General features: G+C 40.9%; 1 protein-coding gene across 1 annotated transcript in view; it reads left to right on the top strand.

The window, feature by feature from the left end:
• The window catches only part of LOC103730820 (spermatogenesis-associated protein 16-like), a 71,456-nt gene that overhangs the window by 23,929 nt on the left and 31,050 nt on the right, over positions 1-16,477 (top strand). Inside the window, exon 2 of the mRNA XM_008829121.1 lies at positions 4,296-4,443. Coding sequence (XP_008827343.1) covers positions 4,296-4,443 — 148 coding nt within the window. The remainder of the gene's footprint in view (positions 1-4,295; positions 4,444-16,477) is intronic.

Genomic DNA, 16,477 nt, shown 5'->3' on the forward strand with positions numbered 1-16,477 from the left:
TGCCATTTTATGTCTTTTTGTCAGCCCAGGAATAAAACTAATTGACAGATTACTGTCACTACAAAATGAAAATACAATTTTTTTGTGTCTAAGCCAAAATAATCAAATTTTTCAAATTTTTCCTAGATTGTCTCATTAACCAGTTCTCTAATAATATAACAGCATGTCTGAGCAATGTGTATCCTGTTAGTCTATTCTTTTACAAGAGCAATATGGGACAGGATCAAAGTTCCAAGATGTTCTGTCTCCAGAACAACGAACAACTCTACATTAAAACACATCAAGGATATTTCAGGATCCAGAGCACAAGGATAACCCATATTCTTATTTCTATTCTATGGTTAGAATCCTTTTTTTTCCTTAAGGCTATAGTATTTCCTTTGAGCAAGTATCCTCTTGTTCTAAAAAAGAAAAAAAAATGAGACAGGGTCTCATGTAGCCAAGGCTGGGCTTGAATCCCTGGTCTTCCCACCTCTACCTCTCCAAGGGCTGGGATCCTAGACATGAGCCAGCGCACCCAGCTGGGAAATTGAGTTCTTGTTCATCCATTGTGTAGGCGATCTACTCATTCACCCACTTAGGCATGTCCAGGGCATAGAACAGGAGCGAAAAGAAGCACCTGCTGGTTCCTGGTGGAAAGGAGCCCCCTCTCTTGCAAACATAGTCTTTCTAGTGTGAAAGTCACATGAAGACCTGAATGCAAGGCCCGAAGCAATAAACCAAGGGCACAGATCTGTCCATGAGCAGATGAACTGCCATGTGAAAATCACACATCACCACGTGCAGAAAAGCTGGTGCAAGTTCTTGGGCCTGAGCACTGTCATCCCTGCTGGGAGATGACGCTGCCAGGCTGCTCTGCCAGCGACTGGAAAAGCACTGGGGTGGAGAGAATGTTTCTCCCGTCCTGTCCTGACTGGGATTCTGTTAATATCTTTCTGGAAGCAAGCTGGAAGATTAAATACCTTCACTAATTTTTTTCAGCCAGAATTTAAGACAAAATGCCCAATGCCAAGATATTCAGAAAAACCAATAGAAAGCTTTCGGGGGATTAAAAACTGTAGTGGATTGACTTTGGTCCTCACCTCAGTTAAATATATTCAAGTGTAGTACTAACTCCCAGTGCCTCCGAAACCGTATTTAGAGAGGATTTTTGAAAGAAGTTAAGTTAAAATTAGTTCTTTACGGTGGACCCTAGCCCAATATGAATGTTGTCATAAAGAGGGGATTAAGATGCACAAAGATGGATTTGAGAATGTAGCTCAGTGGTGGGGCATATGCCTCAATTCAGGAGGCCCTGGATTCAATCTCCAGCACTGCAAAAATAAATAAAATAAAGTGACACAGAGAAGAAAGATGATGTGAAAACACAGAGAGAAGACAACCATCCCCAAGAGAAAGAAAAAGGCCTCAGAAGAAGCTAAGCCTGCTGCCTCCTGAGCCTCCAGAACTCTGGGGACATAAATTTTGTTGTTCTCAGCCCCTCACTCCATGGTCCTCTATTATGGTAGCCCCAGCTTCCTAATACAAGAGCCAGCAATGATCTAAACAGCAAAGCCCAGTAGTGACCCTAATATGAAGTCCACAGCAGCCTTACGCTCCTGCGGATGGCCCTGCACACCTTCAAGTGACTGCACCGGCCTGGTCCGAAGCAGCCCTCCCTGGCTGGCTCCAGCTGTGAGCACACACTGAAGGAACTGGTTCTCCTTCTCTTTATTTTTACTGAAGGACACATATCTTGGAGCTGTTCATTTGCATCTCTGAATTCCAGACTTGCAGCCTGCCACTGTCCTGGTTAGCCTTCCAAAGCTGGTCCACACTAGCCCCAGACCCTACCACATACTCACAGCCATGGGCAACTCCACAATTCTATTCTTCAACCCTTTCAATTTTTTGAACTTGCAAACGCAATGTTATGAGCAATGTTTTCTGTCACTCAATCGTTCAAGCATTTATTGAAGCCTATTCACAAATCTTTCTAATGTCAGTATCAGAGGAAGGAGAACGATTCACATCATAAAGAGAAAAATTCCTTTTGTAGACAACACAGATGATTCTAAAAGCCACATGCAGTCACTGAGGCATGGAACAAGCAATGAATACACTCTATTAGGCTACTTTGTTTAAGTCGACTTAATGCAAGGACCTCCCATGCTCATTGGTTGGAAGAATTAACATTGTGAAAATGATTATTCTACCAAAAGCCATCCACAGATTCAATGGAATCACTATCAAAATTCCAATATCATTCTTTACAGCAATAGAAACAATCTTAAACTCCATACAGAAGCACAAAGGGCCCAGAGAGACAAAACCTGAGCTACCCTGAGCAAAAAGACTATACCGGATTTCAGTTTACACCATAGAGCCATAGTAACAAAAACAGCATGGTACTACCACAAGAATGGGTGCAGATTCAAAACTGAGAACACAATAATTTCCAGAATTAATCCTTTTCCAAATTTTCAATTAGATTTCCTTTTTCAAGTAAGGGTTGATGCCCGCTATTGATATTATTCATTAAAAGTCATTCTCTCACAATAAAAAAGAAAACAAATAACAACAAAAGTGGGCAAGGATTCACAAAGGAACTCTGAGGCACTGATGGCGGGAGTCTACACCAGTCCAGACACTGTAGAAATCAGTATAGAGGTTCCTCAGGAAAAACTGAAAATAGAACTACCTTAGGACCCAGCTGCATGTACCATGTCTCAGTATTGACACAAAAGATTGTAGGTCAACATTTCGCAGAGACACTTGCCCATCCATGCTTTGCACAGCACTATTCACAACAGCTAAGTTATGGTAACAACATCGGTGTCAACGACAGTGAATGGATTATAAAGATGTGATACATAGCCAGGTATGGTGGTGCACACCTTTAATCTCAGCACTTGGGAGTCAGACGCAGGTGGATCTCTGTGAGATCGAGGCCAGCCTCATCTACATAGTGAGTTCCAGGCCAGCTAGGGCTATAGGGAGACCTTGTCTCAAAAAGACCAAAAAAGGGTGATATATAAAAACAATGGAATTTTTTCAGCCATAAAGAAGAATGAAGTTATGTCAATTGCAGAAAGCCAGATATAACTGGAGTTAATCATATTAAGTGAATTAAATCAGCCTCTTTCTCTTGTTTGTGGGTCCTAGATGTCATAGATACATAAAATCATAGAAAATAATGATGTGAAAGGAGAGGCTAAACTGTCTGAGGAACAAAGGGGATTAATGAGAGGTGAGGGGCCAGGGGGGTACTCAAAATATGTTTCGTACCTGCATGAATACTATACAGGGTCTATGTACCCCTAGATCATTTTTAAGTTAAAAAAAATTTGTTTTTAATCATATTAATGCTTCTCAAAATATTATATTGATAATGGTATAAATTGCTGTTTGTTAGGTTTTTCCACAGTTACACAGTTTCAATCTATTTTTTTTCTTATTGGTTATAGGTAGTCTTGTCAGAGGAAGTTGTTATTACAAATAAATGTGGACTGTTAATAAAATACACTTCTGTGCTCTTTTCAGAAAACTGAGGTAGCTACAGACACACCTTTTTCTTCAGCCTTCAAACCTCTTTCAGAAGGAAAATTTTAGGAATAGCTTCCTCTTAGAACTTGGCATGACTTTTTAAATCTCTTACAAGTAGTCATGGAACTATTTAAAACAGAAACTTTGGGGGTGATGGCAGGTCTCTGGTAAGAACAGTAAGTAAGCAAATTTAATTTAAAGAGGTATCTTAAGTAGCTCAAACCATCCTGAATGCCACTTGTGGTCTGGAGGTGAAGATGCTGGCCTGGGAAAAGTGGAGAAAGGCTCTCCTTGTTCCAAAGGGCTCCCCTAGCTCTCAGAAGAAGAGAATAACACATGTGTCCAACTTGCCAGCTTTTATATAAAAATACTTAAATCCAGATGGTTTTAAAAACACTTTAATAAATTGATCACTAATGTCTATTTATCAGTAGGTTAGTTTAAATGCTGGCATGAAGAATTTGATTTTCTAAATCAACTAAAGAAAATGACACCTTGAAAAATAGAATTTTTATTTTTAATCTTCAGACAAGCTCGGGGTACAGGTGGCTGTTTACAAACTTTTTCAGTTAATTGGATTTCTGAATATGAACTAGTATTTTCAAAACTAATTAAATTTTGTTCTAATGAATATTTAAGACCAAAAATATGTTATCTTGGCTGTACAGTATATAGATTTTTAAATCATCCATAAAGGTAATTATATTTTTACATGCTCAAAAAGTCATATGTTATTATTGATGCCAACTGCGTTTTTTGCTGCCTCCCAGGCCATGATTGAGGAAGCCATCACCAGAGCCGAGGCCTTCTCAGTTATGTACACACCGTTTGCGACAAAAATAAGACCTGATAAAATAGAAAAAGTGAAAGAGGTGTTCAGCAAAACTCACCCTGCCTATGTGGAGTATATCTACACAGGTGAGTCCCAGTTATCAGCCGATGCTCTGTTTCCATGGGAACCAATGCAGGGTCCTTTATGGTTTGTTTGTTCATTGTCTCTACTTAAGGATGTGTAGTTTTAACCCGAGGAGTTGAATCGGGAACTTCCTTTTAAGACTTAAAGCAGAACTAGCTTCATGGTTGTAGCACAATTCGCCTTTGTGCCTTCATTTTTAAGGCATAAATCTAGAAACTCTGTTTTAAAAACTGAAGGAAAACCTGTGGTAAAATGCCATGTCTCCCCAAATTCCCCACCTCTCCCCTCCTGATTCCGGTATTTTCCTGAAGAGGGATACCCCCCCCCAGTACCTGCTGGCTGACCTTCCTGGGCATCCTCCTCCTCGCCCTCAACCCCCTATCTTATGTTCTTGAATCACTAGCATTCAAATGAGATCCAGATAAGCAAGGGTACCAGTGTTGTTTACTTTCCTCTGTGCTGTGAGAAAATGCCTGACAGACGCAGCTTAAAAGAGACGTTTATTTCTTGAATCATAATTCAAGAAATACAGTCCATCACGGTGGAGAACTCATGGTGTGAGGAGCCTACTGTGCAACTTGGTCCTCACATGTGGGCGGACGAGGAAGCAGAGAGAGCTAAAGTCAAATATGAAGGGAGATGCCCTGTATCCCTCAAGAGCCTCTCCTCCCACCGCCTGCTCAGTTTCCCACTTTTCTAGCTAGGCTTCGCCTGTTAAAAGTTCCACAATCTCCCATAACAGTGCCATCAGCTGGAGACCAAGTTCAAATACAGGAGCCTGTGGGGGGCCTTCACAAGCTAACCCCAGCAGCACCACAGAGGCCACTGGCACTGGAGTCATCTGTTCTCCATTTTAAAACTCCCTAGCGCTCGCTCACTCGCTCCAAAATATTTTTCCTACCCTCTATATACTAAGTGCTATTTGAATTAAGAGCTTTATTTGTGTACATATGCATGTGCGAGTGTGTCTGTACTGTGTATGGGTAAGTGCGTGCCACTTCATGTGTCTAGTAGAGGTCAGATGACAACTTACGGGTGTCCGTTCTCCTTCTTTATCATTTGGATCCCAGGGATCAAACTCGGGTCGTCAGCCTTGGCAGCAAGTACACTTCACCCACTGAATCATCTCACCGGCCCAAGAGGAGTTTTACATATATGTACTAAACGAAAGCCCATTCAACAAGGGCTGTCATATTAAGCAAGACATCTAAATGTGCACACCTCCTGCCCCAGTCTCCAATCAAGAAATAATCTTTTCTCTTTTCAGATCTTTGGGGCTGAGTCATTGATTTATGAGACTAATAGCATGCTCTATTGTTGATCACTTTTAAGGTATGAGGCACCCTACCTTTGTTCTCTGGTTCCCATAATTTATGAGGTAAGATGGTCTGCAAAAAAGAAAACATATCAAGAGAAGACAAACAGCTTTTTGAGAGAACCTTGCCCGGCTGGTGATGGCAGACCTTAGTGTTGAACCCATGCCCTAACCCTTGAGCCACACGGTCCTGCAGACTCCTGATTCTTCTCTGTAAAGTCTCAAGTATTTCAGAGGAAAAATACTAAATAAATGCAACTGTTGATGACTGAATCATAAACCTCTAGGGATCTGGGTAAATTTTGAGGGCAAAGAAGGGAGTTGAGTTCACAAGGCATTTATGATGATCCACTGATGTTAATGTAGCGAGTTTAAGCATTTTATGTAAAAAGTCTCTTGATTTTATTCAAGGCCAAGGAGATGGCTCTGCAGGTAAGAGCACTTTTCACACAGGCCTGACAACCTGAGTTCAGGTCCCTGGAGCCCACATAAAAGCTGGATGTGGTGGCAGGTATCTGTAATCCCAGAGCTTTTGGGACAGGAGCCAAGTGGCCTGGTATATATACAGCGACAGCAAGAGAGAGCCTACCTCAATTTGGAAGGAGAGGACTGGCACTCAGGGTTGTCCTCTGACCTCCACACATGCACCATGACATGTATGCACCCTCCCATACAACACACACACACAAATTAAATTATGGCACATGCCTTTAATCCCAGCACTCAGGAGGCAGAGGCAGGCGGATCTCTGTGAGTTCAAGGCCAGCCTGGTCTGCATAGTGAGTTCCAGGACAGCTGGGGCTACAGGGAGACCCTGTCTCAAAAAGACCAAAGGAAAGAAAAAAAAATAGAAAAGGTTCATTTTTTTTAACCTCAGTTAATATTTCTCAGAACTTTATTGCTTGCTACAATTTTTTCATTATTTCAGTATGGACATTCAGGGACTTTCTGTTTTGGAGGAGTAGTTACTTGTAGTACGAAAAAGTCACATCTACTTAGCTCCACAGAAAATGAGTCCAATTCAGCTATTCCCATCTATGCACTCTGATGCCTTGAAAACAGAGGGAGTTGTCGAGGACATTGCCAGTTTGCCAATTTCTCTTCTAGTGGAATGAATTTAGTTATATTTAACCTACTTCTCAGAGAAGTCATGACGATTAATTAATACTTAGGAAGCATCATTGCCACTGAGCGTTTAAAAACAATAATAACATTAATGAGCCAGACTCACATCTCCCGTAACTCCATCAAACCTGTTATCAAGATGAATTATGATCTGTTGGCAAGACAATTCATGCTAAAGGATCTTATACTTTCAAAGAGAAGATAATTATACATTACTAATGATTGTTTCTATTATTTTAGAATTACTAATTGCTAGAGTGTGACAGTGTGATATGAGAAACAGAGAGGAAAGCTACAGCATCTAGGGGTGGGGGTGAGGGAGAGACGGCTAGAATTTAAATTGCTTTAGGATTAGGAAGGTTCTTTTCTCTATAGAAACTGCTTTGAGCTAACAAGACTGCTGAATGGTGACATCGTTTGCCTCTGTGGTAAATCATAAAGGGGGTTCCCTCAAATCTGTTGACTGGGATGAAGGAGAAACAACTACTAGTAGCCTATGACTGTGGGTCCATGCAGTCGCGAGGTGACTTCTCTACTCCCAGCACCTCAAAGGTGAATGTGGGCACAGGGAAGGTGAAGTGCTCCCTTTAACATCTGGACACCTAAGCAGGAGGTACAGAGTGACAGCTGGAGCACACACCAGGGCCACAAGGAGCAGCAGAGAAGTGAGTCACACCAAAAGAGTCATCACTGTGATGCTGGCACTTCCCCCACAAACCAGGATCCGCCCTTCATCAACTTCATAGATTTTTTTTTTTAATTTGGAGACTGGGTTTCAATATATAGATCTAACTGGCCTGAAACTTAATATGCAGACCAGGCTGGCCTGGAACTTGTAGTGACCCTGCCTTGCTTCCCAAGTGCTGAGGTTACAGGCATGTACCACCATGACAGGGTATATTTAGAATTGAAGAAGCCTCCATCCAGCTGGAAATTCATTCCTCGCTTATTTCAACAGATATTTGTGCACTGGAATGACCGCAGTCACACAAAGATGAGGGCAAACATGAAACTAGATTACCACCACACAGTCCACCTGTACTGTGCATAAGCTCTCACTTGCCCAGTTCTAATGACTGAATAAATGTCACTCACTCTTTCATGTGTGACCAGCACCATCTTTAAAAACACTCGGTATTTTCATACGCTCATTTCTCATCATCTACTGTGTGTGTGTGTGTGTGTGTGTGTGTGTGTGAAGTGCAAGTGTGTGTGCAGGTATGTGTATTCAGGTACATGTATGTATGTACAAGTGTATGTGCAGGTATGTGTATGTATGTGTGTTTACAGATATGCATGCAGATATATGTATGAAGATGTGCATGCAGGTATGTGTGCAGACGTGTACAGGTATATGTGTGCAGTGCATATGTGTGTGTGTGTGCATTTTCCCATATGTGCGTGTATGTGGAGGACAGAGGTCAATCTCCAATGTTGCTTCTCGGGAGTCAGCCACCTTGTTTTAGAACCTGGGGCTCACCAAATAGACTAGGCTAGATGGTCAGTGTGATCATTTGCATCCTCCTCCCAGCTCTGGGATTCCAAGTGCACACCACCACATCTGGCTTTTTACATGGGTGTTTGTGATGGAAATCAGGCCCTCATGTTTGCACAGCAGGCACCTCACCCACAGAGCCATCTCCCCAGCCCTTTACCTCCTCTTAAATATGGGCTTACTATGTGCCATTCATTACCCTACACCCTTTACACAGGTATACGTCTCCCCCCATTCATCCTTCCAGAGATAGCTCAGACATGCATCTGCAACCACCCACTGAAATAAGGTTTCAGGAGAGAGATGCTGCTGCCCCAGAATCTGTCTCACAATTATGAAGTTTTCATTGCAGCAAGAGAAACAAGGGCTAGCAAGATGAGTCAGCAGTTAAGAGCACTTGCTGCTCTTCCAGGATACCTGAGTTCAGTTCCCAGCACCCAGGTCAGGCAGCTCACAACTTCTGGTAACTCCAGCTCCAGGGGATCTGAAACCCTCTTCTGACTTCTGTGGGTACCCACACCCACATGTACACACACACACACACACACACACACACACACACACACCGTACACACACACACACACACACACACACACACACACACACACACACACCAATAAATAATAGAACAAATCTTTTAAAAAAGAGAGTGAAATGAAATCTAGGATTTCTAAATTAGAGAATCTGGCACACTGGATTGTGCCAGTGGATGCTGGCAGGCAATCCTCCAATCAGAAATTCTGCCCATCTCTGGGTCACCTTCATGAAGCCTCCATGAGACCCGGCACTTCACTCCCTAGTAGCAGGAGCACAGCAAGCCCAGCTGTGCTGGCAGAGGTGACCCTGAGCAGGAAGTTCCCCCAGCCACCAGCGTGTTCTCTCCAACCAGTCATCCCTATCAGGGAGTTCTACATGAAAACTAGATGAAAGGAAGGAGTGTCTAAAAGTCATTCAGTTCGAACTAATTTTGAAATTTAAATCTAATTTGTTAAAAGTTTTCTACTGAATAAGCCAGCTAAATGAGAAATTCATTTTACAGTGATTTATCATGAGACAAGTCAGGCATCCTCAGTGACAGACCTGAGGATTACTCTGATCACGTCTATCAGACTGATGAGGGAGGGAAGGTTAAAATTCAAGTCAGTTTTGTTGGACCTCCAGACTTCTATGTGCACAGGAACTTATGCTGTGTCCTTTTCTATTTCAGAGATATGATAAGACCCACCCAAACCTTAAAACCACATTATAATAGAGCTGTGTTGCATTGTTTCATGAAGGAAAAATTACTGATTTTTTTATAGTATAGCTAGCCATTTTTCTTATTTAAGGGAACAACCAGTTTGATTCATGCAGTATAGTCTGGGTCTATAAAACAAATAATAATTCACCAGCCCCAGAATTATTAAGCTTTCATTTATAAAGGTTTTGCTTGTGATTTTTATTCATATATTCCAATGAAATAATGCGTTTCTGTGCAGTTCTTATTCTTGCATGACTGTATTTTAATAATAATAAAGTAATACAATAAGCATACCCTGTCCTGTCTTGATGAAAATATCAAGATATATTTGTTAAATAAATGAATATTCAGTAATGGATCTATGCTTAGCAATGTTTAATAGAAAAATTTTCTGGATCAGATATCAATTACTTTAACACTTAAGTAGATAGACTCATATTTTGTTTTTCCAGTGAAATTTACCTCCCAAGAGTAAATATGTATGTTTGGAGGAATAATATATCGTTTTTAAATAGACCTTTAAAAATTGCTTCTCACTGGAATTTATAAGTTTACTCTTACACAGCCATCATTTGCCAGAAAGGATAATGCATTCTTATATTCTCCAAAATATGAAGTCAAAATTCCTCATTTTGTTCTCCCTTCCTTAAATTATCTACTTTTATGATGAGCAAGAGTTTTCCTCTTTGTAACTAACTCTCTCAAGTGGGAAAAGTTATGGAATGAAAGGGTCTGCATCCCCAATATTATTAGGGAAGCGTTACAGGCAGGTTGGTTATAAAGAAGATAAACACTCATATTTCTACCACAAATTCTCCACAGAATGGGAAAGCCACTCACAAAGTAAAAGAACCCCTTATACACGGAAGGAAAATCAGTGCTCTTAAAACATGAAAATGTTACTCTTCCTGGTGGGTAGTATGTCCTAGCACCATGTGATAGAGCAATGTTACAGCTCTATCTGATTCTGGTCTCCCTTGTCTACGTCACCTGAACCTCACCTGAACTCTGACACTGCTTACCTTATCCATTTTCTCATGAACTCTGAACAAAGGTAGGGAAGGCTGCTCTTAAGGAAGCATCAGCCAATGATCCCAAAATAAGTGCAAGTAATATAAATATTTACTGCAGTCTCTCAAGAGCATCAGGGGGTTGAGGCAAGTCAGAGCAGCTGGACTAAGGCACACCACTGAGCAGACACATACTGTAGGTAGTATATCCATAGTGCTCATTGTAAACTGCATGGGCACATCCCCTCAAACACTGTTCCTGCTTTAACTCCTCTACACACAAAATGTATTCCCTCAGGAACAGTGAGGTCGCCCCTTGCCAGTGTCAGACTTTATCCGATTCTCATCACCAGTTATCATGGTCTACATGACAGACTCCCTTGACCATTTCAAGACCAATGGAACTCATCCCAGGAGTTCCAGAAGAAGTACTGGAGACACATATTAACCCGTATCACTGTCTTCTGGTGCCTAACCTGGCCACAGAGTTGTAGTCTGTTTAACTCTCTGGGTACTGCTAGCTAATAAATGCGGCAGCTGGGCACTCAGATCTGGAAAGACTGAAGTCCCAATTGTGTTCAACAATAGCTCCACTTTCTCACATTTAACTTGAAATTTTTAATTTGGAAGTCAATTTTGCACAGAAATGGAATTTTCTTTTTGGAGAGTTCCTTTTCTAAACTTATTTACCCAGATTTGCCTATTTCGCATACAAGTTCTATGTATCTCCCCTTAAACGTTTGGTTCAACGTTAAATTATGCCTTCTGGGTATGAGCATTTATGAGGACCTTACAGATGATCACTGTACTTTTTAAATAGAGCCCTGTGAAAGCCAGGGTCTCTATTCCCTCTTGCTTTTGTTTTAGTGAGTGTGTGTGCGTGTGTGTGCGTGCACGTGCTTGCATGTGCGCAAGTTCCAGGGGACAGGCCCAATCGTCACTCCTCAGATACTCTCCATCTTGGTTTTGTGGAACAGGGTCTCCTACTGATCTAGAACTCACCAATTAGACTAGGCTGGCCAGCCAGCACCTGACTCCATCTCCCCAGCACCAAGATGACAAGCACTTACCCCTATGCCTGTATTTCTCCTTGAGGTCTGGAAATCAGACTTAGTTCTTCATGGTTGTATGGTAGACACTGTACCTATCAAGTCATCTCTCAAACCCTATTTCTTCTTTTTTACTTCTTAAGTTTTTCTTATTGAATTTTTGCAATTTTATTACAATACAAGTTGATGGTATTTAGATCCCTTCCCCATCTTTACCTTCCTTACTTCTCCCGGCCCAATTTAATGTACTCTATTATATATACATATGTGTATATTTTATACATATATATGATATATATATATATATAATGTGGCCTATAGAGTCTAGATCTCTGTCCCCAAATGACCTTCAGTGTGGGTCTACAGACCGGAGCCTGGTTAACCTATCAAAAGTCCCATCCCTATAAGAGAATATTTCTCCCCTTCCCAGAAGCCATTAGTTGCCAAAAGTTCCTTAGGTTGGGTTGGAATGTTTTACACTTTCCCCCCCAGGTCTATGCTGGAATTTTGTCTGGTTTGAGCTTGCGTGGGACTTGTGCATGCAGTCACCATCGCTGTGAGTTCATACGAGTAACTGGCCAGATGTACTTTCTGTGCACAGAGCCTAACTCATCTTCAAACGTGCATGGTTAAATGAATGATTGAAACTAGGTATCTAACTTAGTTTTCATGGAGTTCTTAGACACAGCCCTCAACTGTGTACCTCTCTGGGCTCACAATAATGTCTATTATGTCATAGCATTTCACCCGTTCTTAACAGAATTTTCTACTTATAGAAGAAACCCAGTCGCGCAGTATGTTTTCCTAGGCATTGTCTCCTGTCATCAGAATTGATGACTAGAAGCAGGTTAGCTCTTTTTTTTTCCTGTTTGTCATCTTTGTTTACATTTCATTGCTGTTGTTGGACAGTGTCTCATGGAATAGCACAGGCTTCCCAGGAACTGCCAGAGTTTGGGAATGACCTTGAACTCATGCTCCTTCTGCTTCCACCTCTGGAGTGCTGGGATGGCCTGTTTGTGTGCCGCCACTCTGGTTTATGTGGTACTGAAGATCAAACCCAGGGCCTCTGGCATGATAGGCAGGAGCTTTACCAACTGAGCTATGTTCCCAGCACATGTGGACTTTCTCTGTCTTTCCTGCTTACAAGCCCTACATCTAGGCACATGGGTGCCACATTGGGATATTTACGATCTCTGGAGGTTTGACTTAAGGCATTACCTACTAGCTATAATTCTTCCATAGTTCCTAAGGATGTTTTAATAGGCTGATGAGTGGAAGTTTTGTCTTATAGCATCAACACTGGACCACATGTTTGTATATACAATGTGGATCTCGGCCTGGGTAGCTAGACACCTTGGTCACACACTGCTGGATCTTGGTTGCTTTTTTTTTCTTTTTATTCTTTTTCTTCATTTTTTCTTATTCTTTGTGTATGTTCCGAGATGGTGATTCATTTTTTAATGTTTTATTTTTTAATTATTTAATAACCACATAATTAGAAGAAGCATTTAATCACAATAGTATTGACATATTCAGTAACAATTTCCAGAGCTAAAATGCATCTCTTTCAAAATTGGCTGTAAATTTTTAGGTTTACAGTTGAATTAATACAGCTATACAATACTGTATTCCGTAAAACCCTGTAAGACATAAAATTGAATGAGGTTTTAACCTTTAAAAAAGATCTCCACTTCATTGTTAAAATATACTGTTTCGTACAGGAAAAAACTCATTTTTAATGCAACTAACACTTAGATGTTCTCTAATCTCTATATTTCTGATTATTACTAGTCACAGTCAGTTACTTTCTGAGAACTTTGGCACCCAAGCATGGATATAAAGTCATCCGGTAGATATCAATGGTAATGTTTTTCACCTCTACTAATTAACCTGAAGCAAATTTTTATGCTTCTTCCTCAAATATAACTCATTTTTCCATTTATTGATTTTTGTGTGTATTTCATATAGAACATCCCAATCTTATTCATCTATACACCCACATCCCAAGTGACACCCTCCCATGCCCCCCTGCCCTCACTAGAGCCCATATACTCTGTCATCCCTGTTACTGTCCACTGTGTTGTCGGTGCCCCCAGCCATTCCCCAGTGCTTGTCCATCTGCTGAATCTAGTCAGCATATCTAGAGATCCTTGTTTTAGGAAGATCAGCTCTTCCTCATCTATCAGCAAGCAGTTGCCAATATTCCTTTAGATAAGATTGGAGTCTCCTGTTCATTTTCCCAGTTCTATGGTGGGTTACTGTTTGGGACTCTCTTGGGCCACCCTGGCCAACAACTCAAAGGCATCTCCTGTCTGGCATTGTTTCTTGTTACATAGCCTTTAGCTATACACGTGGACTCTTAAAGAATTATACTGATCCTTTTAATCTTTGGTTATACATTCCTTTTGGGTGTGTAAGACCATGTAGTTAGCCCAGATAAACCAATTTATTTTTACTCTTAAGGTCATTTGAGGATCTGTTACATGGGCATAAGAGGAGCCCCTGGATCCCTTCCTCTACCAGTTCCATCTATGTTAAGATAAGTCAGAGGTCCAGCTTGATCATAGATGACTTCACTTGGAAGCATGGAGTAAATGTTTCCTCTGTGTTGACCCTCTTCTTTGTAGACTGGACACTGGTTCAAGTCCATCTGGTGGGGTCTCCATGGCCTCCTTGATCAAGTGGACAGGTGACTCACCACAGTTACAGGACATTTTGAGAGATGCTCCATAATTCCCTGGAACTTAGTTGACCTTGGAGGGCAAGGAGCAAAAACTGTCCTTTAACTCCCTTTGACCAAATTAGTATAGGCTTCAAAGTATGGCTGTTAAACATCCAAGAAGGTTAGTTCCACCAGTCTGGTACTTTTAATTACCATGTGCCATGTAGATAGAGCTTGGGCAAAGACCAAACGCTCTCAGATAAACCTTGACTAGACATATATTATGTTCCATGAGCTAGCTGTATGTACAATTTGTCAGTAGGTTGTTGGACTAATATATTTCCCTCAGGTTTTTTTTTCAAACTAGCTAGGCATTATTTATCTCTCACATTGTCTAACCCTTCCACCATGGTTTCCCCATTTAAAGTGCCCTCTTTTTTTCCCATTTCTCTCTTAATAATACCTTTATCCTATGGTCCCACTTCTCTTGATCTCCTTTCCCTTTATCCCCAAGTTTCCTTGTATAACCCTCCCTCTCCCTTCCCCTTAATATATGCCCATTTTTATCCATATCTCCCTTATTGACACCTGTTTCCCACTGTTCTTCTCTTTCAGAGTCTTTCTTTTCCTTTGCCTCCCTGGTTCCTTTTCATTATCCTGTTTCCCATAGTTATGTCTGGATACATATGCACTTATAAGGATTTGGTACTAGGATCCACATATGATGGAGAACAAGCATTTTTTTGAGTCTGTTACTTCACTTAGTATAACAGTTTCTAGTTCCATCCATTTACCTGCAACTTTCATGATTTCATCTTTCTTTACTGCTGAGTAAAACTCCATCGTATAAATGAACCACATTTTCATTATCCACTCATCAACTGAGGGACACTTGCTTCCATCTCTTAGAAAACAGCAGCAACAAACATGGATGTACAAGTGTCTCTGCAATAGGATGAGTTCTTTGTGTATATGTGTATATAGTGGTATAACTGGGACATATGGTAGGCTCATTTCTAGTTTTTTAAGAGTTCTCCACACTGCTTTCCATAGGGGTTGAACAAGTTTTCAACTCCACAAGCAGTGGATGAGTGTTCCCCTTTCCCCACATCATCTCCAACATTTGGTATCATTTGTTCTCTTGATCTTGCCAGTCTGACTGGGGTAAGATGAAATCTCGAAGTGGTTTTAGTTTGCATTTCCCTAATTACTACTGATGTTGAACACCTTTTAAGATGCTTCTTAGCCATCTTTACTTCTTCTTTTGAGAACTCTCTGTTCATCTCCTTAGCCCACCTTTTAATTGGGTTTCTTCCTGTCTGATTCTCTGTTTTTTGAGTTCGTTATATATTCTGGTTATTAAACCTCTGTTGGATGTGTCGCTAGTGGAGATTTTCTCCCATTCTGTGGGTTTTCTCTTCACGTCCCTCGTTTTTTGACTTCATTATATATTCTGGATGTTAAACCTCTGTCAAATGTATCGCTGGTGAAGATTTTCTCGCACTCTGTGCATTTTGACTTCACTTCCCTGGTTGCCTTTGATGTACAGAAGCTTTTTAGTTTAATGAGGTCCCATTTGTTGACTGTTGACCTTGTTTCCTGAGCAACTGATGTCTGGTTTAGAAAATCCTTTCCTACACCTATATCTCGTAGGTTATTGCCAATGTTTTCTTCTAACAGTTTTGGAGTTTCAGTCTTCACATTAAGGTCTTTGATCCATTTGGAGTTGACTTTTGTGCAAGGTAAAAGATAGGGGCTTAGTTTCATTCTTCTACAGTTGAAGATCCAGTTTTGCCAGCACCACTTTCTGAATGTGCTGTCTTTTCTCCAGTGAATGTTCTTGGCCCCTTTGTCAAATATCAGGTGGCTAAAATTGCATGTGCTCATATTTGGGTCTTCAATTTTGTTCCATTGATCTATGGGTCTATTTTTGTGCCAGTACCATGTTGTTTATGACTATAGCTCTGTAATAGTTTGAAATCTGGTATAGTCATCCCCCCAGAATTGCTCTTAGTGCTTAGGGTTGCTTTGGCTATCTGAGGTCTTTTGTGCTTCCACAGGAATCTTAGGATTGTTTTTTCCAATTCTGTGAAAAATGTCATGGGGATTTTGATTGGCATTGCATTAGAAATATAACTG

Source organism: Nannospalax galili, unplaced genomic scaffold (assembly GCF_000622305.1).
Source record: "Nannospalax galili isolate Female #2095 unplaced genomic scaffold, S.galili_v1.0 scaffold5174, whole genome shotgun sequence".
NCBI lineage: Eukaryota > Metazoa > Chordata > Mammalia > Rodentia > Spalacidae > Nannospalax > Nannospalax galili.